The 25307-nt window shown below is 36.5% G+C and overlaps 2 protein-coding genes across 3 annotated transcripts in view; both read right to left on the bottom strand.

Annotated features, from left to right (window-relative positions):
- LOC306881793 (phospholipid phosphatase 2-like) overlaps positions 1-6533 on the bottom strand; it is a 46782-nt gene extending 40249 nt beyond the window's left edge. Inside the window, exon 1 of the mRNA XM_079436070.1 lies at positions 6247-6533. Within this exon, the coding sequence (XP_079292196.1) occupies positions 6247-6310 (64 nt within the window). The 5' untranslated portion in view covers positions 6311-6533. The remainder of the gene's footprint in view (positions 1-6246) is intronic.
- A 2893-nt stretch (positions 6534-9426) lies between these two features.
- Positions 9427-25307, bottom strand: part of LOC306880803 (interleukin-6 receptor subunit beta-like) — a 29428-nt gene continuing 13547 nt past the window's right edge. For both annotated transcript variants that reach the window (XM_079434571.1, XM_079434572.1), the window contains exons 7-14: positions 17610-17832; positions 16296-16484; positions 15876-15974; positions 14403-14546; positions 14195-14320; positions 14005-14095; positions 13522-13603; positions 9427-12169 (exon numbers count right to left, since the gene is read on the bottom strand). In XM_079434571.1, coding sequence (XP_079290697.1) covers positions 11732-12169; positions 13522-13603; positions 14005-14095; positions 14195-14320; positions 14403-14546; positions 15876-15974; positions 16296-16484; positions 17610-17832 — 1392 coding nt within the window. In that variant the 3' untranslated portion in view covers positions 9427-11731. The remainder of the gene's footprint in view (positions 12170-13521; positions 13604-14004; positions 14096-14194; positions 14321-14402; positions 14547-15875; positions 15975-16295; positions 16485-17609; positions 17833-25307) is intronic.

Below are 25307 nucleotides of genomic sequence, written 5' to 3' on the forward strand. Positions count from 1 at the left end.
GAGTAATGATGCTGAAAATACAGCTCTGATCACAGGAATAAATATATTCAAATAGAAAATATTTAATAAAATTAATGTTATTACTGTATTTTCATCAAATAAATGCTGCCTTGTTAAGCATTAGAGAAAAAAACATAAAAAAAATAAAGTTACCAATCCCAAACGTTTGAGCTTCGAGGCCTTGTATTTTTCAAATGCGTTAAATCAACATGAATTCAGAAATGACTGTTTGCTTCCTTAACACCTGTTCCTGATCTTACTGCAAATGATTCAGTGAAAAGAAAACAAAAAAAAGTTTGCAAAAAGCATGTATGGGTGCACACTTCAAAAATATGGACATCATTCACCATCTGTGCACCTTTGACATGCTATTTTTAACATACTATGATTTGGGAATCCTAATTTTGCATACTTAATATAGTATAGATACTATAGTCTGCAAAATGTGGAATGGAGCCACTGCAAATGAGCTGCATGACATGAAAAACCAGAGTGCTTCCAGTGTGTCCTATTATTTGATCTTTTGTCGGTCATTTGCACCCACAAACATAATTGCTTGAACATTTAAATGTGGAAATACGGGCATCTGTGAAGAATATTTCCCCGATGTGACAGATTTGCATAGATGCAGGGTTGGGAAATTGAAGCATGGCTTAAAAGAAAAGGAAGGAAAACATCTGATTAGAATTAAATAGGAGCCTCTAAGCACTTAGCACAACAGCTTCTTTGAAAATCAGAGGATTTGGGTTAAATCAGTTTGGCATGTTTTCTGATGTTATCTGGCCAGGATGTCCCAAACTAATTCAGAGAAGAAGAGAACAAAACACTCCAAATCCTATGTTAAAAGCTTGTCTTCACTTCTCAGCCTCATCAGTGTAAAATAAAGCTAAATATTTGATTCAATATGCCAATGACAACTTGTACTGGACTATCACAAACAGACCTTTCTAAAAGATATTCACAGGGTGTATCTGAGGCAAACAAAAGAGTTTTGGAGGAGCGCTAACTTTCTCAGGTCTAGGTCACATCTGAAGCATCAGAGGATTTTTTTTCAAAGCACTAAAGGGACCAAAAGTGAAAATTCAGTCATTATTTATTCTCAAGTCATTCCAAACCTCTAGACCTTCTTTCCCTCAGCAGAACATAGAAGATATTTCGAAAACATTTAAATGTTTTTTGGATCGCAGCGTTCTTCAAAACATCTTTTGTGCTCCACAGAAGAAAGTCACACAGATTTGGAACGACATGAGGGGGAATAAATGATGACATTCCATAAATTTTCTTCTTATTAAACACTATAGTCCAGATAGTTGGAGGAAATCCTGTAATTAGCATTCTTCAAGGAGGCTTGGATGTTTGTAAATTCTATACATATTTAAAGAAGATGGAACATTTCCAATAAGCCAGAGGGAATCATGGGACATAAGAAGCGGAAAAGGCAACAGCAGAGACTCAACCTCTGCATCCTGAGAAGGACTTTATAAGCCAAGCACAAACATGAACTGCTGATGCATCAAAGGGAAGAGGAAATTGAGCCACAGAGATGAAGCTTCACTGCCACGGATCCCTGTACACCTCCTAAAAAAAAAAAAAAAAAAATATATATATATATATATATATATATATATATATATATATATATATATATATATATATATATATATATATATATATTTTTTTTTTTTTTTTTCTCCCTGGCATAGATGGTTTGAGATTTCATGGAATCTTTCCATTCCAGAAAAGGGTCCCTTATAGTGGAAAAATGTTCTTTGGATGGATTAAAATGGCATTTGTTTCTAAGAATTGTTCACTGAAATGTTCTTTGAAGAACTAAAAATGATTTTTCTATTACACTGCAGTCAAAACCCCCTTTATTTTTTAAGAGTGAGGCTTTAGTTTTAGAATATTCAGCATTTGAAATCCAATATTTTATCTTCTAGTTTCAGTATGAAGAGCTTTGAAACATTTCTACAGCCACTGATGTGTCTGTGTGAAGTTCTGAGGGGTGTGGACATAAGGATTTGCTCAAATGTCACAAACAATGCAACCTGCCAATCAGAACGCTGCAGATTTTCCAAAACCAAATCCCACAAAGGCCTACCACCGAGCCGTGAACTGGTCTAGCAAAGCCAAAGCCTGAACCATAACCATGGAATATAAGCACCTGAAACGGGCTACAAATCAATTTTTGCGCCCAAAAATGAACAATATATTTTCAAATGATAATGTAGGCAATCTAAAGGGAGAAAGTTCCAACTACCTTCTAATTTGAGCAATTATCAGCAATTGAACAGTCCAACCTCAAATATCTAGATTTGGCTCAGATATATGATGCATTGGGATTTGGGGATTTAGGCACAATTTAGCCCCAAAAGTTGTGATTACATATCAATGTTAACTTTTTTGTTTTAATATTTCTTGTAGTATTTATAATACTAATGAAAATAATAATAATAATATTATAATAATTATCATATGAAATAATAAAACAAATATTACTATTGTACCATTTCACTGTAAAAATGATACATTTTATTTTTAATTATTTAAAAAAAAATATCTTACAGTTCTATGAAATTACAATACCAATATAACAACTGTCTTAATTACCTTAATTATTTCAATCTAAGTATATGAGGGGTTCTTGCACTAAACTGCAGACTATTTCTCCCCTTCTGCCCCATCAGCCAGTCCGGATAACCAGACACATGCACAAATATTTGCCTTCGTCTGGACAGACACTTAAATGGGGATGATTTGAGAGCAGTCCCTCTCCAGTGTTGACAGCAGAGAATAGCGTGAGACTTTGCTGAAGCTGAACTTGCACAGACCTGATTCTACAGCAAGCCTTGACACGCAGCATCACAGCACATTTACAGATGCAAACAGAACAGCAAGAACGCACAGACAATCACAAGCATGGGATTCATTACATGGCCCACATTGTTTGAGTTTGTCTTTCCTGTCAGTGCACTGTCTTCCCGCTGAAAGGCACAGGTGGGCTTTACCTGTAGGCCACACCCACACTGCCAGGAAATGTCATTCACACAGTCAATCTCTGCTCTCTATACAGACATTTGCCTTTAGTTGTTTTAAAACAAAAATTTACTGAATTTTATATATATATATATATATATATATAAAATAAAGTAAAAAAAAGTTTTAAAAATCCAGTAATCAAAGTGCCTCAATGAGGAAAATCACACCAAAATAAATCTTTACTGCCTGAAATCGTGCTCTCAACTACTTGGATATTTTCATATATATATGCACATTTTGGAATAAACATTACATTATTCATTTAGCTGACGCTTTTATCCAAAGCGACTTACAATAGCTATATATGTCAGAGGTCGCACGCCTCTGGAGCAACTAGGGGTTAAGTGTCTTGCTCAGGGACACATTGGTGTCTCACAGTGGATTCGAACCCGGGTCTCTCACACCAAAGGCATGTGTCTTATCCACTGCACCATCACCACCCTACCCTACAAACTAAATTGTTTCTATACATGTGAACTATCCCTTTAAATCAATTGTTTTAGATTTTTCTATATCATTATATGTCAATATACTTATAATGGGGCAGTCGACTGCCATAGAGAGTTGGACTTGTAACCCGAAGGTCATGGGTTCAAGTCTCAGGTTCAAGTCTCAGGTCTCAGGTCCGGCAGGGATTGTAGGTGGGGGGAGTGAATAACCAACATTCGCTCAATACCACGACTGAGGTGAGACCCTTGAGAAAGGCACCGAACCCCCAACTGCTCCCCAGGTGCCGCAGCATTTGCTGCCCACTGCTCCGGGTGTATGTTCACTACTGCGTGTATGTACTTGGATGGGTTAAATGCAGAGCACAAATTCCGAGTATGGGTCACTATACTTGGCCACACACCACTTCCCTTTCCCTTTCCCACTAGCAGTGCTGCATTGTAGTTCTTAACCCTTGTTAAAGCTATAGTCTTGTACCTTTTGTCTTTTTGTCCAAATTTCAATTTTTCTGCTTTGTTTTTGCAATGTGATTGTGATTCACCTTGTAGCTGCTTAGTTTGGTGCTTATAACTCTTTTTGTGAAGTTTTTGTTTTTTTTAAATCCCAGTTGAAAAGGTTGGCAAAAATACTTCCAGAACCGAGGTGCCTGAAAAGTGAACAGGCACTTTTGCACTTTGTAGTTCATACAAATCAAACACAACACTTTTGAATCATTTTGTTTGCTTTGTGTGAGGAACAGACTGAAAATCTAACCATCTGCCATTTAAATCTATCATAAGGATTCTTGCACACGAATCACACGGCTAAATTTACAGTGCTTCTATTGTTATTTTTGAAACGACAGAATCACAATTTTCGCGTGAACTATTGCTTTAACTGAAAACAGATCCCAACACATCAATCCTGGCATTGATATCAAGATTTTGAGACTCATCGGTCCTCATCCGAGAGAGAGTTTGCAGCGTCAGCAGCAGTAATGAACACTTCTCGGATGTAAATCTGACTCACGCTAAGTGAACCTGAAGCTGATTTATAAATGTTACTCACTCTCTGCGGAGTCATCTGGACCAACCGCACATATGAACTGGAGCATATATGAGCTGCAGTATGTAGAAGGCATTGTTCTCTTCAGCTATAACCATGTATTGATGGAGGCACTCCTAAAGGTCACCATTGTTGCTGTGATGATTTATGCTTCAGAGGATACAGCTGAGTGCACCAGATAATGCTTGCATGCTTCATTTCACCAGTGTAACATTACAGGTGTTATTATGTGCTGCCTCAAATAATAGTCAGTGGGGAAATATAAAACAGAATCTTCACAACAAACAGCTCAAACCAAAGCATAGAGACCATTTGAAAGATTAGAGTGTGAAAAAGTGAGGAGAACGTGTGCAGAGTTATAATAATTTCTATATCTGAATTAATCATTATGAAAATAAAGAGTGCCAGTGCTTTTGCAAGACTGATTCATTTCAAATAAACACTGCATGTGTAAACAAGCTCTGAACTTATGAAAAGCTCCATGGTGTAATGATTTTATCAGATGGTAAATCTATTGATTGATGAGTCAGTGCCATACAAAGAATCTAGTTTTGATGTAAACTGAATGATTCTGCTGTATTTCTAAGTCACTAAACAGTTAAGCGAAGTAGTGGCATTGATCATGTTACTCACACAGATGTTCTTGCTTCCACTGAAGCTGTGTGCTCTTTGGAACATCTCAAATCATGATCATCATATATTAAGTTAGAAAAGGATGCACATTTTCAATAGTGCTCTCAGATTTTGGACTCCACTGTAGATTATTATTTTCACATGCCATGGCATTAACACAGCACTGCAATGCACGCGCACACACACACACACGCACACACACATTTGTTTCTGTGAATTGTGGGGATTTTCCATAGACTTCTATTACTTTTATACTGACCAGATGATATTTTCTATCCCCTAGGCCAACTCCTTCCCCACAATGTCAAAAATTTCAGGTTTTACTATACTTGTGAGGACATTTGGTACACGTACACACGCACGCGCGCACACACACACACACACACGCACACACAGTATTATTCAGGATGCAACCATCATATAAATTAGTGTGAAAGACACAATATTCAGAATACTTTGCATTTAATGTCAACCCAGTCTCTGTCACATCTTTGGTATGTTTCTGCAATTTCTTCATTTGTTGTTTTGGGACAAATATATAGTTATCACTTATGATACACTTGAATGGAATGTTATACTAGACAGAAATTTAACACTTCAGGCATTATCTTAATCAATATTTACCTCATATGTTCTGTATATTCCAGTCAGTAAGAGTACATTAGAGAGACAGTTTTCATTTTATCCAGATATTATGGAAAGAAAGAAAGAAAGAAAGAAAGAAAGAAAGAAAGAAAGAAAGAAAGAAAGAGTATTTTGAATCTTGAATTTGCAAAGGTTTTGAAAGTAATTATTAATTTGTCATTTAATTTTTTTTTTTTTTTTAGAAAATGGTATGAACATATTTCAAATAATTTCTAAAACCAATTATTCTGATTTAATATCGGGTTCAAACTACATTATTTCAGTGATCACCACTGTCACAGTCATTACCCCAGGTTTAACCTGCTTGTATCCAGTGGAAAGCAACAGTTAAAAGTGAAAGGTGGCAGGTGAACTTTGATGAACTCGGGATGGATTTCACAATCATCTGCTGAGATCATATAAGGCAGAAATGCAGATGTAACAAAAGATCAGACTTACCCACGAGCACACACAAGACATCCATCAGCACAATAAACAACTTGTTCTTCTTGAGCTCTGACATGATTGTGATCTGCTCGGCTCTTCTGGGCTTGACTGAAACTCAAGTGACTCGTGTGATAGCGCGCGTGTTCTTCCGGATGTCCTGTGTCACCTGCGGTAAGGTGCGCTGATGGTGTAACGCGTCCGCGCTCGCGCTGAGGAGTTTAACGCGAGTGAAGGAAACGCGTGAAGAGTGAAGACTGAACCACGAACAGTTTGAAGCGACTTTACTCGCCCAGGTACACGCCCACTGCTGACGTTATCGGTGTTCTCTCTCTCTCTCTCTCTCACACTCACACACACTCACTCACACACACACACACACACACACACAGGAGTTGAAGATATAAAACAAGATTAACCCGTTCAGACTAGACTAGAATTGTGTTACAGGCAAACACAAATGTGACAATAGTTATAATATTTCTAGTGTAAATGTATTGTATATTTCTAGTGTAAATTGTTATATCTGATGTCCGTTATAATTTATATATTTTATATAATTTTGTTATATTTTTGCTTATTTTGTTTACTAGGATGAGAGTTGCTGAAATCGCGTTTGGTCTCGTACTGTATCGTGTATCTTGTCAGTGTGTGCACTTGCTTGGCCATTTGTAGTTGATAAACAGGAAAGTGGGTCCAGCTGAATTGAAATGATCATTTGTTGGTTTGGTATAATAAAGGTTATTATACCGCGGCAGCGGTCGCGGCAGTCGTCGTGTGAAGCCCTCCTAGTGTGAAGACCAAAGAGTGTAAAGACCATCGACTCTACCGTGCGACTCCACCGGGCAGGGACACCGGCAAGGGATAGTAGTAGCTTTTTATTTAATTTATTCATTGATATGTTTATTATTGAAATGTTGTTGTTATATGCATGTGTTAATTTTATTTAATTTCTTTATTTTCTTAAATATGTGGGTAGATAGTATTTATAGAGTTGTAACTTTTTAGTTTTAGTTACTTTTTCTTATTTGTAAGTCGCTTTGGACAAAAGCGTCTGCTAAATGACAAAAGTAAAGTAAGTAAAAGTAATTTATACATTTTAAATTATATAAATATAGCCATATTTATGTTATTAAAAAAAAAACTCGTACTTAATTATAAGTAACTCTGTGTAAAACAATTGTATATTCTTTCTTTTTTTTTAAATCAATATATTTTATAATATGTAATAACAGTAATTGTAGCTAATCTAACAAACTATTGCAGTTTATTTAACACACTGTGATGGGGGCAAGTTGTCACAATGAAAACTGTTACTCAAAAAGTTATTATAGGCTAAATGTAAAGTATTCTACAGTGCTTCAACAGAAAACAATTGGCTATAAAGCATTTAAAATGCAACTTGCCCCAATCTTTTATTTCTGAAAACATCATTATCCTGATAACATAATCCAGACTTTTAATTTCATTATGCAGTCAACACTAAACTGTGTGAATGTGTTTTATTGTCATCACTAGTTAACACAACAGCTATAGCAGTAATCCGCCGATATTTTAGTATCAAGGACAGAATTCTTAAAAAAAAAAAAATATTGAAATTATTACGCCCTTTTATGAACCTTTATCCTTCTCCCTAAGGATGTTTTGTCAGGTTGTGCTATTGTTCTGTTGACATTAGGGAAGTAAAATACAGAAATACCCAAAGTTAACAAATGTGTACACAAAAGATAGACTTTTTACATTCATTTCTCCAATGCACAGAACATCTTCACTGCAGAGCAGTCAAAGTGCAAAGGAAATTCACCTATGATCAATCACCACACCCAAGAAATATCAGTAAATATAACCAAAGTCCAACATATGCTGGCAATTTGGGTATAGCCTATATATAAGCACAAATGTTCTCAAATATATAGCAAGATATGCAGTTTACTTTCAAATTTGATATATATAGACAATCAGCAGATTATTGCAGAAGCGAAATAATTTTAAAAACTGAAAGTAAAAAAAAAGTTATAAAAGTTTAAATAAACTGTAAAGAAAACTATTTTTTATTCTATTTTATATGAAAAAAATATTTTACAAAATAGGTTTTAATCCACATTTGGCATAAAAGTAAAGCCATATGTCTAAATAAGTTCCAAATTTGAAGTTGATATAAAAGAAATTTAGTTTAGGCGTTATACCACAAACTGCCCCCGGTACCATCCAAACCCCATTGCATTATTTTAATGCATTTTTCTGATCAATTTCTCTCTATGGAAAAACTTTGCTACAATGTAAAGTAGTGAATTTGGACATTTTCACTTAGGGGTGTACTCACTTTTGTGGCCAGCGGTTTAGACATTAATGGCTGTGTGTTGAGTTATTTTGAGGGAACAGCAAATTTACACTGTTATACAAGCTGTACACTCACTACTTTACATTGTAGCAAAGTATCATTTCTTCAGTGTTGTCACGTGAAAAGATATAATAAAATATTTACAAAAATGTGAGGGGTGTACTTACTTCTGTGAGATACTGTATGATGATTACTAACACGTGATAGGAAAACTAATAGAATTTTCAAAGGTCAGAGCTCCTGTTATGGTGTATATGTTTTGAGGTGCACTCTTGTCATAAATTAATCTATTACTGCTCCTACAACAAACAGTGGTAAAATATCAATTTAGGAGTCTTGGACCTTTCCAACGATATATAGTTTGTCATGATTAGATTAGGATTTAATTGTAATATATTGAAGTAAATTTAGGTGTCCCGTATACGGGACGGTGACAGTTAAGGGTGAAATCTCTGGGGGATATTTGTAGCAATAGCCAAAAATACATTGTATGGGCCAAAATTATCGATTTTTCTTTTATGCCAAAAATCATTAAGATATTAAGTAAAGATCATGTTCCATGAAGATAGTTTGTAAATTTCTTACCATAAATATATCAAAACTTGCTAAGATAATATACATAACTTCAAATATTGTCAGATGCTAACAAACCATACATCAATGGAAAGCTTATTTATTCAGTTTTCAGATGATGTATAAATCTCAATCGTGAAAAATTGACACTTAAGACTGGTTTTGTGGTCCAGGGTCACACATATATATATATATATATACATATACATATACAGTATATATATATATCGTTGTATTTCTAACCTTTGTGACTTGTGATAACAATAACACCAGGTGATTTTCTGATGACTTTATGAAACAAATAACAATAATGTGCTTTATCCAAATATATACATACTGAACAGAGCCTTGAGTTTCTCAGCATCAATCTGTTCCTTCTTTGAGCTATATTCACAGGCTGACAAATTCCTGATGGAATGGTGGAATGCTAGGAGCATGTTATGTACTAACGGTTCGCTCAGTTCTGCCAGGTCAGTGTGAATATCCATCTACTGTCAACAATAGCACATCATCCACAATAAATATTGCTGCACCAGGTCTGGCACACGGCCGATCTGCACTCCTGTCGCCAAAGATCAACTCTCTGGAGCCGGATGTATGTGAGACACTGCCCTGGCCTGTCTCTGTACAAACAAAGAGGGACTTTATCAGGAATTCCAGTCGCAGGAAAGATGGTCCAGCGGTGGTGAACTCTGGCCTGAAGCCACAGCATTTCCAACTAAATGTTCCCGATGCAGAGTGTCCCTCTCACCGTCTTTTCCTTTTCCGCAGAATTTATCTTCAGATACACTTCACAAAAATAAACCTTTGACATTATTTTGGAATGGCGTTGCTCAAATCTTTTAATTTGGAAATGAAACAATATTTAGTTCAGATCAGGTGGGTTATTTTGTTTTTCGCAGCTTTCCAGTCCATCTGATTCACAGACTAAAATAGCTTGTATGTAAAATAGCTATAGGCTGACAACTCAAATGTGGTAGTTTCACCAGACAAAATGTGACTTCTGATGGGATCTTGTAAAAAGACTGGATCTAACATTTCTAGAAAGGTTCCAGTCTTGTCTGGAATCTGTAGTTCTGTCTGATATCTAAAACCAGTTGTGATTAAATTCTGTCTGATACCTAAAACCAGTTCTGTCTGATATCCAAAACCAGTTAAAATTGAGTTCCGTCCAAAAACAGTTGTTATTGAGTTCTGTTTGATACCTAAAACCAGTTAGGATTGAGTTCTGTCTGATAAAACAAGTTAGGATTGAGCTCTGTCTGATACCTAAAACCAGTTAGGATTGAGTTCTGTCTGATAAAACAAGTTAGGATTGAGCTCTGTCTCATACCTAAAACCAGTTAGGATTGAGTTCTGTCTGATAAAACCAGTTAGGATTGAGCTCTGTCTGATACCTAAAACCAGTTAGGATTGAGTTCTGTCTGATAAAACCAGTTAGGATTGAGCTCTGTCTGATAACTAAAACCAGTTAGGATTGAGTTCTGTCTGATAAAACCAGTTAGGATTGAGTTCTGTCTGATATCCAAAACAGGTACAATTGAGTTCTGTCTGACACCTAAAAACTAGTTAGGATTGAGTTTTGTCTGATATACAAAACCAGTTAACACAATATTTTGTCTGATATCCAAAAAGGCCAACAGTGGAAACAAGGACAGAGCAGAAAGCAGGAGACGGCAGGTATAATGCAAACAGCAGTGCTACATCAGAAATATTCACTAATGAAAAAAAAATCCAGTTTTTCAGTTGAACAGGTCCGTATAATTCCAAGCTGTGTCCATGATGTAACCAGGGGAACGTGTTACCCTGTCCGGGTCTGTCCTTTATTGTGTCAACAGAAATGGGAGGGATTATTATGACTAATTATGTATTAAAATAGTCATATTAAACCAAATATCACAATATGAAAGTAACTTAATATGGATACTTGTATTTTTCAAGCACCATTTGCTAATAAACAAATTAGAAAAACAATATTATTTCACAAGTATGGCACTGTTTGATCTCAGAAATAGCAAATATAGGCCAAGTTTCCGAAAACAAATTTTCCGACCCGGCACATATTTTCCACTCAACTGGCAAATGGTATCAGTGGTTTATGCACATTTGACTCTAGACCAGAATGGTTTTGTGAGAAAGGTGTCACATGTGGAAACGACTAGCGGTCCTCATGTGGTGTCCTTGATCTAGACGAGATCTGACAGGAGGTGCTCAGATAAAAAGGCTGCTTGGAAAAAGTTCACAATTCAGTTTCAAGTGTCGGGCAATACAGCAATCGGATGCAATCTCTTGAACCAGTCCATGAAACTATTGTAAATCCAGTGCAACTACTATGATCAACTGCTGCTGTCTACACAGGACACAGTTTACAGAATAGACGAGTTTCTGATTTTAATTGCATCGAGCTTTGTGTACCAGCCTTATGTCGTTCCAACTATCCCGTTACTGCACAAGCCTGTGTATATCTGTCAGTCAGAAAGCACACAGAGATGGTGGTTGATACGAGGGCTCATGTTTCGGCGGGCTGGAGAGAGTGGGGTTGTGAAACCCCATTCATTCAAGACTTGTTGTTTATGCTGCAGTGAACTACGTGCTGGTGTCTTCTGGTAAAACCTGTAGGAAATGCGGACACTCATTCAGGTCGAGAGTCCTGTATGCATCTACGGTTGTAACGACCGGCGCGTAGCTCAGGGACATGTGGATGTAGCCACCTAAATCTGCTTGATTACTTTTGCAGGTGAAGAGAGATTCAAACAAGAGATCGTCAGATGAGGGAGTGACTTGTTCTGGTTTGGTGTAGCTCTGGTGGAGGAAAGCTTGAGCTGGTGTGAGTTTGGAGTCCTGGTGTGTTACAGCAGAAGTGCTGTTGTAGGTCTTGGTTTCGGTCTCATTGCTGTCTTGTGGATCAGTGTGGTAGGTGAACACCTGAACAGGGATGTAGTCTTTCTCACCATAATCCTGACCGATTGTAGTTTGACCCATAGAGATGATAGAGTTCATGGTGGGCAAGGATGGTAGCTTATGCTGTTGAACATTGAAGAGAAAACAGAATAAAACTGGTACACACACACACAACACAAAATAATCAAAATAAAATGGAATAAAATGACAATTCATGAAATGACTATTATTTTGTATTATTTATTATTATTATTTAAAAATTGTTATTGCGATTAAAAAACACTGGGTTTGCATGGCTTGTATACAGGGCTGCAGAATTTGGTCAAAAATGTTGTGAATTTATATCAATATATAAAAAATATAATAATAATTATAATTATTATGATGTATTTATTTTGATATAAAAATTATCTGATTAAAATATTAATAAAAATATTTTTAAATAATATTATTGATAACAACATTTCTAAATTGCTGTGTATACTTAATGTATACTGCCATGAATGCATTATTGTAATGTAAATCAGTTTGGATAAAAATGTCTGCTAATGTATATTTTGTATATTATAGAAATATTAACAAATAAAATTATTATCTTCACAAGTGATATTGAACAAGATTTTACTTCGTGTTATTATTATTATTATTATGTAGTATTTATTATTTTGTTCTTTATTTTTATTAATAATATTTGCATAATATTATTATGCCAATATATATCAATATATAATAATAATATTTTGTCCTCATTAATATTATTAATAACAACAACAGCAGCATTAAATTGCTCAAATGTGTACTGCCATGAATGCATTAATGTAATGTAAATCAGTTTGGATTAAAAAGTCTGCTAATCCATATTTTGCAAATATATACATATATTATAGAAATTTTTATAAATAAAAATATTATCTTCACAAGTGATATCTTTGTTTGTGTCCATACATCACATGTCCTACATTTCATGTCATGCATGCTCTTTTCTGACACTAACTTTAAATAAAACTTTATTACGGGCAAAATTATTTGTGGTGGTGTTAATGATGCCATATGAAGCATATCTTTTTTTAAATTGATAAAATAATTAAAAATAATGCAATAAAATCAAATATCAAAAGAATCAATATAGTACAAAATATATATATATAAAATAAAAATTTTAAAAAGATTGATTTTAAGCATCAAACCCTGGGATGTAAAAGTGCCAGTGTTAAAGAAACACCCATAAACTGACTCCACTGTCAAACATTATGGCTTTATACATCTTTAAGCAACATCTTTAGATATTAATTTGGAAGAAACTATCTTTCCAGACATAACAACTCCCCCTGCTGGCAGCAATAGATACAATTCAGTCACAAAAACGGCATTATTGATGCAATGAGGTGCATGTACAGGAGGTACCCAACAGCATGTGGGTTTGAATGAATTTCACTGACACAGCTGAATAAATATAGAACTATAATTGATCTTACCTGACACAGTTTAGCATTAGACCAGAATGACAGGCTGCTTTTTGAAGGGTCTGGTACAGTCGGGCACAGACACTGTTTAATCCTAAAACACAACAATAAACTGCATGTTAGTGTATGATGTCATATTAAATAAATACTGAAATAGTTTTTTTTTTTTTTTTTTTAAATAAAAGAACATCAGAATCAGAATTAGCTTTATTGCCAGGTATGTTTGCACATAATCTGTTTTAGTGACGGTTGCTCCACAGTGCGACAAAATGACAGCAACAGGACAGGACACAGATAATAAAAAAATAATGTACAAATATACAAAATGGACAATATGCAAAATAGCACAATATACAAAATAGACAATTCAGTAGTGAATTGCATTAGTGTATTAATTATATTAATTCATGTGCATTAGTGTTTTAATATGCTATTAGTAATCAGCATCCATTGAAAGAGAACCACTTTAATGAGTATGGATTGTACCAGTCTTACCTCACCCTCATGCATACTGGGATGATTAGAATCAGAAAACACAGCAGAAGCGCACACAGCAGTATGGGAATCACTTGTACATCCTCAAGCCCTGTGAACACACACAAACAGGTTTAAAGATAACACCGTGTTTATAAGGGCAAGAATGTTTAAAAAAAAAAAAAATCAATCCAAATGGCCTCATTCTCACCCACAACCATCTGACAGGGCCCAGCGGCGCCCCCTACTGCAGTATGAGCCATTACACAGATGTTATAGATTCCTTCCGTCAGTCCACTGAGAGATATCTGTTCAACATGAGCGTCTACCTTCACACCTTCACAAACAAGAGGTGTCTTTCATCATCTACTTGCCCGCATTGCTTTTCAACATTTTGCAAAGAAATATTTGCATCTTACTTTTGACTTTGCCATTTATGCTGTACAGTACGGTGTAGTTCTGGATGAAGCCGTGAAGCTTCTCTAAAGGAACAGGATCCCATTTCAGAACAACACCACTGCTGCTCATCTTCAGCACTGTTATATTTGGGCCGACAGAGGGCGCTGAAACACAGGAACACATCGATCACTGCACGCATAGAGAAAGCATTAAAGGGACAGTTCATCCAAAAATTCAAATTCTGCCACCATTTTTTCACCTTCAAGTTGCTCCAAACCTGTACGAGTTTAAACACAAAAGAGGATATTTTGAAGAATGTGGGTAACCAAAGAGTTGACGGTAGCCATTGACTTTCATAGTATTTTTCTCCATACTGTGGAAATGAATGGCAACCATCAACTGGTTACCCAAAGAAATTCATTTGAAATTCATTTGGTGAATCAATGAGTTAATTTTTGGGTGAACTGTCCCTTTAAATCTTCCTGCCAGTGCCTACTATTTTTTAATATGCCTTTATTTGCAGACTAACTTAAATTATAAAAATATGTTCATCTCCAGTGTGTTCTGTTATATATATTTAAATACAGGTGTTGGCATGAGCTGGGTCGATGTGTGCATTGAAAAGTTATGTAAATCCACGAACAGCTGCACATTTTTGTTTGTTTTTCATTATTATATTGACAGCCTTTCTTTAGTTAACAACTTTTTCTTGTATCTTTGTATCTTAATTGGTAAGAAAATTATTGGAAAATAAAAGAAAGTAATAATAATAAAAAAAAGATTATGTTTAAGGGAGAGTGGGGCATGTTGTCACAATGGGAACCTGCGGTTTACTGACAGTGATTTGAGATTAATACCTTATATGACATAAGATTATACAATATAAAAGCATATATAAAAATATATAATATACTTTTATAGACACACACACACATCTTCCACAACATATTTAATGGCTTTTCAGCAAAATTATAACCTGGCGTGCAGATCTGCCAGTATTTATGTACTGTTGCTATAGTATATAGAGATTGAAATACTTTTTCTATTTAAGTACAATTGATATCTAATCTTAAAATACTTGAAACAAACAAGCAAACAAATAGCATTTAAAAAACAGGAACTCTAAGTAAAATATTTTGATTATGTTTTGTTATGTAAATGCATTTTAAAATTGAGATAAGCATTATATGGTTGATAATTATTTGTATATATTTAAAATATATTTAAAAAAATATAGATCTTCTAGAAGAAGGATAGTTCTGCCATCAGTTGACATGCAAATCAACCAGAATTTATGTACTAGCTATATATAGATGTACTGTAGCATGTGTGACAACTAGCCCCAGTTTCCCCTAAAGATAATGTTTCTGTATTATATTATTTTGTTTAATTTTTTGAGCATGGCTTATTGAAAAGAGCTGATGAATACTACTGCAATACTACAACACCTTCAGTTCCAATAAATGCACAAATTTTCAGTGTAAATATCTGACCTCCTTCCCGTGTGAAAGCAATGACTGACATGCCACTTCCTGCCTGTCGCCCATACAGACTCATGACCGACAAATTATATGGGACTTCTGGCAGAAGACCTGAAACACACACATTATTATTAGTAAAAGACCACAATATAATATCTTAAAAACCAGGCACAGCTAAGGATAATATGACTAGACAAAAATAAATAAATATATAAATAAATAATCATTACAAAAAAAAATATATAAGCTATTCTTTTTTTTCATTTTATTATTATTTAAACTTACAAAAGACAAAGAAGACAAGAAATATATGAATGGCATCATTAACTGTAAACTATTGTATGATGTGAATCCACACCAACAGGCCACTGTCATACTGACCAGCGGAACAAAAAATGACTTTTCAATTGGAAAGAAAGTGGCATTTCAGACCTGTGACAATAAAGCTTCTTGCAGTTTCATTTAAATGTTCCCAGTGCAGACTAGTGGGTTCACTGTAAGGCACAGAAGTCCACTGCACCACAAAGCCTCTCTCTGATTGGTTCAGTGCAGCTGTCCATTCCACCGTCAGTCGAGTGTTGTCCAATGGGGTGACGCTCATAGCCTGAGGGGATGGGAGTTCTTCTAGGACAGGAAACGGGAGACATGTTTAGGAGAAATGACCACATGGTTTCCAATAATGATGTTGTTTTTTATGAAACTTTGTTCAGAATTTCCCATGAATCATCACTATTTCATTAAACAACCACAAGAACGTTGCATTTGTTTGTAGCAGGATGTTAGTCTTCCATTCTCTATAATAACATTATTTGACCTGGCCTGATTAAGTTTTGCAGAATAATGGAGAGAAAAATAAGGACGTAAACAACACAACAAAATAAGACTTTACTGGAAGTACAAGTTGGCTGTATATATTATTTGCACTAAATCAATGGAAAAATTCTTATTATTAAATAAATTAGGGAATTAAATACATGAAAGGTGATTATTTTCTATTCTATTCCATATTTTGAGTTGTAATATTTGTATCTCTTTAAGTACAGTAAAGATATCCAATCTTAAAATACTATTAATAAACAAATAAACAAACAAACAAATAAATAGCACTTAAAAATGAGGAAATCTAAGTAAAATATTTTGATTATGTTTTATCATGTAAATATATTTTAAAATCTCAAGAAGCAATATATTGTTGGTAATTATTTTTTACTTTTAAATATATTTATTTAGATAGCAATTTAATGAAATTGCTTAAGGGGATAGTTCTGCCATCATTTATTAAAAAAAATATTTTGATACCTTTTAAAATGTGCTTATTCTCAGTTGATTTTTTTTTTTTCAAAATAATGAAACTAATTAATAACATTTAATAATATAATATAATATAACATAATATCAAGCATTTTTATAGTTACTGGTATCGGTCATTTTCAAAACCGATTTGCCAATAAAATAATTTAAAAGTATTTAAAGAAAGTTTTTTCCAGAGCCCTTTTTATTCTTAATTTTGACATTAATTTGCATCTATACTCCAGACATATATATCGGTTCAAAATATCGGTATTCAGTCTACTTTATATCTATCATCGGTATCGCCATAGGCCATGATAATCATATCGGTCCACTCCTAATCAAGATTCAAGACCAGCCTGGACCAGCTATAAAGCATCTCAAAAGTTGTTATTAGCTGCACATTAATTCCGCTGAAAATCCTAAACACAGTGAAGCATCCCTTCAGTGATTTACCTGCAAGCGTATGTGCAGGTATGGAGATGTGAGCTGGAGGTGATGTCCCGGCAGAGTTTGTCGCCGTCAGACTGCAGTGACAGGAATCGTCAGAGATGGTGAGGATGCAGGAGCGTCTGGATGCATCTATAGAGCCACAGGTCCACTGCGATGAATCCAGATCACTGCGACAGGTCGCTGAGTAACTGAGCACAACACCATTGACCTCAGGCCAGGACACAGGCTGAAACAGACACATAAAACCAAGAGATATTAGATGTTATGAATAATTAGTCATGTTTTAAAGCAGGTCAGTGGAGATAGATGTTAACTGCAGTCAGATGGTGTAGTTATAAGATCGACCAGGATAACCAGATAAACCTTGACCCTTAATCACAGCTAGACTTGTGTGTCATATTAATTAAATATTGATTAATATGCATAAATTAGTCATTCAAATTATTCTGCATTATATTTGTTGGAAGGTTACAACAAATCAAATCTCAGAGGGTGCTTCAGGTAATTGAGGCTTTTTGAAAGAAAGAAAGAAAGAAAGAAAGATGCAACACAAACTATTTTAGAAAACTTAAAAAAAATATTAGTTTTTAATATGTATATGTTAAGAACTTAAATAAATATGTTAAGAACTTAAATAAATATGTTAAGAACTTAAATAAATCAATTGAATAAAATAACCACGATAATAATGCTAATTATGTATATATATATATATATATATATATACAGTGCCCTCCAAAAGTATTGGAACAGTAAAGACAAAATTGCTCTGTTGGCTGTGGAGTCAAGACATTTACAAATATGATTAAAAGATGAATATGAGACAAAACTACAGAATGTCACATTTTATTATTGGGTGATTCAACACACAGATGTTTTACCAGCTAAGAAGTTCAGCACTTTTAGAGTTCATCCCTCTATCTGATGTGAGCATAAGTATTGGAACAGTTGCCTCACAGGTCTTTCTAAGTGATCAGCTGTGTCCTGTTGCATTAATTCTTCAGATATTAAATGCAGGGAATGTGTCGTATCAGTTATATCCATTACTTCTGCATTCTGAATCTTGCATTCGGTGATGATACACACAAACCAGGATGATGACGAGGGAGCTGACTTTGAGAGAAAAGCAAGCAATTTGGATGCTAAAAGAAAAGAGGAAGTCAGTTAGAGCTCTAGCAAAAACAAAGGATATGGAGAAATCAAGAGTTTGGCAACCAACAACGACCTGATCGGCTGAGAAAACAACAGTAGTTCATGACAGACAAATCATAAAAGCTGTGAAAATGAATCCTAAAAGACGTGTCTGTAAAATCACCAACAACTTCCAGAAAGCTGGGGTGATGCTCTGACAATCTACTGTCCTCAGGAGACTTTGACACAGAATTACAGATGCTACACAGCAAGATGCAAACCTCTGACCAGCACCAAAAATAGAAAGGCAAGATTAGAGTTTGCAAAAAACCACAAAGGTGAGCCAGAAGAGTTTTGTAACTGTGTTTATGGACCGATGAGGCAAAGATGAACCTTTATCTAAGTGATGGGAAAGCAAAAATCTGGAGAAAAAAAAGGGAACTGCAAATGATCCCAAACATAGATCCTCATCTGTAAAGCATGGTGGAGGTGGTGTTATGGCATGGGCATGCATGGCTGTCTCTGGAATAGGCCCTCTCAACTTTACTGATGACTTAATGTATGATGACAGTAGCAGAATTAATTTGTAAGGGTACAGACCATCTTGCCTACCAATATTCAAGAAAATGCCACCAGATTCATTGGGAAGTGCTTCATATTGCATCAGGACAATGACCCAAAACACCCTGCCAGTTCAGTCAAGGAATTTATAAGAGCAAAGAAATGGGAAGTCTTAGATTGCCCAAGTCAATCTCCAGATTTAAATCTGATTGAACATGAATTTCACCAGCTGGAGAGGAGAGTAAAGGCAGAAACTCCCCAAAACAAGCAACAATTGGAATTGGCTGCATTAAAGACTGGGAAAAGCATTTCAAAGGATGAGACCAAGAGTCTGGTGATGTCTATGGGTCACAGACTCACTGCTGTGATTGTGTGCAAGGGATCTGCAACTAAATAATAGCTTTTAATCTTTTATATGTGCCTTATGTTCAACTGTCCCAATACTTATGCTCTCATCAATGAGTGGGGCGAACTCTAAAAGTGCTGTTGTTTTTATTTGGTAACACCTATATGTGTTGAAACGGCTAATAATAAAATGTGACATTCTGTAGTTTTGTCTCATATTAATCTTTTAATCATATTTGCAAATGTCTTGACTCCACAGCCAACAGAGCAATTTTGTCTTTACTGTTCCAATACTTTTGGAGGGCACTGTATATATATATATACAGTGCTGCTTGAAAGTTTTTGAACCCTTTAGAATTCCCTTTAGAGTCCTGAAAGTATAGACAAAGAGAACCCAATCAAACAAATGAGACAAAAATTGTTTCTCTGTCACTTATTTATTTAGGAAAATGATCCAATATTGCACATCTGTGAGTGGCAAAAGTATGTGAATCTCTAGGATTAGCAGTTAATTTAAAGGTGAAATTAAAGTCCATCTGTGCAGAGGTGTTTTCAGTCAGTGCAATGACTATCAAATGTCAGTACGTGACCTTTTTTATTCAAAGAACATGGATCTATGAAAGTCTGATCATGTTTGTGTTAATTAATCATGTCATGAACAAAGGAGATTACTGAGGACCTCGGAAAAAGAGTTGATGTTGCTCATCAGGCTAGAAAAGCTTACAAAACCATCTCTAAAAGTTTGGACTCCTAAAATCCACAGTCAGACAGATTGTGTAGAAATGGAGGACACGTGTAATAGTCTGCGACATGGCAAAAGTTCCCAGGGTAACTTCTAAGCAACTAATGGCCTTTCTCACATTGGCTAATGTTAATGTTCATGAGCCCACCATCAGGAGAACACTGAGCAACCATGGTGTGCATGGCAGAGTTGCAAGAAGAAAGCCACTGTTCTCCAAAAAGAAAATTGCTTGCTAAAGATCATGTGGACAAGCCAGAGGACTATTGGAGAAAGGTTTAATGGATGGATGAAACCAAAATAGAACTTATTGGTTTAAATGAGAAGCTATTATGTTCAGAGAAAAGAACACACTGCGTTCCAGCTTAAGAATCTTATCCCATCTGTGAAACATTGTGGTGGTAGTAAACATTGCTGTGAAACATTGTCATGGCTTGGGCATGTTTTGCTACTTCTTGGCCAGGACAGCCTGACATAATTGATGGAACAATGAATTCTGAATTATTCCAGCAAATTCTAAAGAAAAACATCAGGACATCTGTTTAAGAACAGAGTCTCAAGAGAACGTGGGTCATGCAGCAAGACAACAACCGCAAGCACACAAGTCATTCAACCAAAGAAAGGTTAAAGAAGAACAAAGTCAATGTTTTGGAGTCAAAGTCCAGACCTTAATCCAATTAAACTGTTGTGGAAGGACCTAAGCAAGCAGTTCATAGGAGGAAACCTAGTTTAAGTGCTTCTGCACTAAGGAATGGGCTAAAACTCCTACATGTTATTGTGCAGGACTGATCAGCATTTACAAGAAACCTTACCTTCAGTTACTGCAGCAAAAGGGGGTCACACCAGATACTGACAGCAAAGATTCACATACTTTTGCAACGCACAGATATGTAACAGTCCTTAAAATGTGATTAACTAAGAATCTTCATTATAAATACTTATTTTATCATAACTTCTAATGAAAATGTAAAATTAAGGGAGTATAAAATAAGAAAATGTTTACATAAAGAATATTATTATCAGAATCAGAATCAGAATCAGAAAGAGCTTTATTGCCAAGTGTGTTTGCACACACAAGGAATTTGTCTTGGTGTTATGAGCTTCCAGTACAGAAAGTACAAACATAGTGCAGACAACATATAATTAAGGTGATAAAGAACACTAATGAAGAGAATATACAATAATTAAGGATAACAATAGTAATAAAAATAAAAATATACAGAAAAGAGACATGACCATAGACAGAACTGTGAATGTGCATGTGTCCTATGTACAGATGAAGGTTTGATGGGTTATTTACAGATGTACAGTACCGGGGTGTGTTATGTGTTGTTCAGGTGGGATACGGCCTGGGGGAAAAAACTGTTCTTGTGTCTGGCTGTTCTGGTGCTCAGTGATCTGTAGCGCCGGCCAGAGGGCAACAGTACAAAGAGAGAGTGAGCTGGGTGTGAGGGGTCCAGAGTGACTTTCTTAGCCCTTTTCCTCACTCTGGAGGTGTAAAGTTCTTGGAGGCTGGGCAGAGGGGCACCGATAATCCTCTCAGCAGTCCTAACTGTCCGTTGTAGTCTTCTGATGTCTGTTTTGGTAGCTGAACCAAACCAAACAGTTATAGAAGAACATAGGACAGACTCGATGATTGCAGAGTAGAACTGTTTCAGCAGCTCCTGAGGCAGGTTGAACTTCCTTAGCTGGCGGAGGAAATACAGCCTCTGCTGGGCCTTTTTCGCAATAGAGTCAATGTGATTGTCCCATTTCAGGTCCTGGGAGATGGTGGTGCCCAGGAATCTGAATGACTCTACTGAAGTCACAGTGCTGTTCATGATGGTGAGTGGGGGGAGAGCAGGGGGGTTTCTCCTGAAGTCCACTATCATCTCCACAGTTTTGAGCGTGTTCAGCTCCAGGTTGTTAAGGCTGCACCAGACAGCCAGCTGCTCAACCTCCTGTCTGTAAGCAGACTCGTCACCGTCCTTGATGAGGCCTATGACTGTAGTGTCGTCCGCAAACTTCAGGAGCTTGACAGAGGGGTCCTTTGATGTGCAGTCATTCGTGTAGAGAGAGAAGAGCAGTGGGGAGAGAACGCAACCCTGAGGGGCGCCAGTGCTGATGGTGAGAGTCCTGGATGTGAGTTTGCCCAGCCTCACTAGCTGCTGCCTGTCTGTCAGGAAGCTGGTGATCCACTGACAGATGGAGGAGGGCACAGAGAGCTGTCTCAGTTTGTCTGAGAGAAGGTCAGGTATGATGGTATTGAAGGCCGAGCTGAAGTCCACAAATAAGATCCTTGCATAATTCCCAGGTTTGTCGAGGTGTTGCAGGATGTAATGCAGTCCCATATTGACAGCGTCATCCACAGACCTGTTTGCTCTATAGGCAAACTGAAGAGGATCCAGCAAGGGTCTAGTGATGTCCTTCAGGTAGGCCAGGACCAGTCTCTCAAGTGACTTCATGACCACAGACGTGAGTGCGACAGGTCTGTAGTCATTAAGTCCAGTGATTTTGGGCTTTTTGGGGACGGGAATGATGGTGGAGCGTTTGAAGCAGCGGGGAACTTCACACAGCTCCAGAGATCTGTTGAAGATTTGTGTAAAGATGGGGGCCAATTGGTCAGCACAGACTTTTAGACAGGCAGGTGAAATACCGTCTGGTCCTGAAGCTTTCCTAGATTTCTGTTTTCTGAAGACCCGGTTCACATCCTCTACACAGACTTTAAACGCAGGTAGAATGGTGGGGGAGGGAGTAAGGGGGGTTGCAGGGGGGGAAGGTGAATGTGTGAAGTGCAGATCAGAGCGGGTGTTGGGTGTCAGTCTGGCCTTTTCAAATCTGCAGTAGAACACATTGAGATCGTCAGCCAGTTGTTGATTCTCCACAGACTGTGGGGGTGGTGTCTTGTACATGGTGATGTTCCTCAGACCAGTCCATACCGACGCCGGATCGTTGGCTGAAAGTTCTTTTTTCAACTTCTCAGAGTAGTTCTTTTTAGCCACTCTGATCTCCTTTGTTAGTCTGTTCCTGGCCTGGTTATACAAGATTTTATCCCCACTTCTGTAAGCGTCCTCTTTGGCCTGACGAAGTTGTTTGAGTTTCCCAGTAAACCACGGTTTATCATTATTGAATGATAAGAATGTCCTGGTGGGGATGCATATATCCTCACAGAAACTGATATATGATGTTACAGTCTCTGTGAGTTCATCCAGATCGGTGGCAGCGGCTTCAAAAACACTCCAATCAGTGAGGTCAAAACAAGCTTTTAAATCTTGCTCTGCTTCATTAGTCCATCTCTTAACAGTTCTTAATACAGGCTTCGAAGATTTGAGTTTTTGCCTATAGGTCGGTATGAGATGAACCAAACAGTGATCAGAGAGCCCCAGAGCTGCCCGTGGGACAGAGTGATATGCATCTTTAATTATTGTGTAACAATGATCCAATATATTACTGTCTCTGGTGGGACATGTAACGTGCTGTCTGTATTTTGGCAGTTCGCGGGAGAGATTTGCTTTATTAAAATCTCCAAGAATGATTAAAAAAGAGTCCGGGTACCTTTGCTCTGTTTCAGATATTTGTTCAGCCAGCTGTTGCATCGCGCGCGTCCGGAGGCACGTACACATTCACGAGAATGAAGGAGGAAAACTCGCGGGGTGAATAGAACGGCTTACAGTTTATGAAGAAGGCCTCCAAATTAGGAGAACACATCTTCTTCTGAGTTGTTACATCTGAACACCAACCTTCATTTATGTAGAAACATAGTCCACCACCTCTCGTTTTCCCCGTTAGCTCCGTGATGCGGTCTGATCTGAACAGCTGATATCCCGGCAAATGAAGCATGTTATCCGGGATGTTTTCACTCAGCCAGGTTTCAGTGAAGCACAATGCAGCAGAGTTTGTAAAGTCCTTATTTGTGTGGGTGAGGAGAAGTAGTTCATCCATTTTGTTAGGAAGGGATCGGAGATTCGCTAGATGAATGCTTGGGAGCGCAGTTCGGAAGCCGCGTTCGCGGAGTTTAACCAGCGCGCCGGCGCGCTTCCCTCTTTTCCGTCTGAGCGCGCGTTTGACTAGGACCGCTGCCCCTCCGACCAATACATCCAACAAAGCGTCTGAATAATCAAAAACCGGAAAAAAATTGTCCGGTGTGTGTTGCCTTATGTTCAGTAGTTCGTCTCTGGTAAAACTAACAGTAGGAGAATAACTAAACACAGAACAAACAAACAAAAACAACAAAAGTACGGGAGCGTTCCACACCACAGCAGCCATACTCGGCGCCATCTTGAGAAATTTATGAATATTATTTTAGAATTGAGATACTATTATAGCTTTTATGAATATTTTGAATTATTTTTTATTTTATATTTTTCATTCTGATTATACCTTTAATCAAAGTTTTAGTAGATTTTTGTGTTTTTGTCATTTGTATATTTCTTTTAATTCTACATAGTTCTTCATTTTTTTTAGTTTTAGTTAATTTAGTACAAGTTAAACTAAATTAAAATTAGAAATTCAACTAGCTGAAATAAAACAATTTTTTTGTTGTATTTCTTATAGCGTTTAAAGTATCAGAAATGTTTTGTATGGTTTTAGTTCAGTTAATAATAACCCTGCTATGTATAAATATGTAAAGCAATAAACACGCATGAATGTAATTGGCACACGCTTAGTTATGGCTTCTGTGTTCATTTCCTGTTCCAGATGTTCCCCTGCGACGGGATTAGTAATATCACCTCACACATTAATCACAGCAGCTGTAAGCCAGGAATCATTCTGGGGTTATTATCCTTTCAAATGTTATTGTATGCATTGAAAGTCTGGAAACAAAACAGCTTATGAAAACCTATTAAGTTTAAATGAAGCCATGGGAGAATAATCATTATTCCATCAAACTAAACAAGAAAGTGAGCAGACAGGCCAGCCAGAAGAATTAGTTTCTCTTTTATGAT

This window comes from Barbus barbus, assembly GCF_936440315.1.
Source record: "Barbus barbus genome assembly, chromosome: 15".
Taxonomy (NCBI): Eukaryota; Metazoa; Chordata; class Actinopteri; order Cypriniformes; family Cyprinidae; genus Barbus; species Barbus barbus.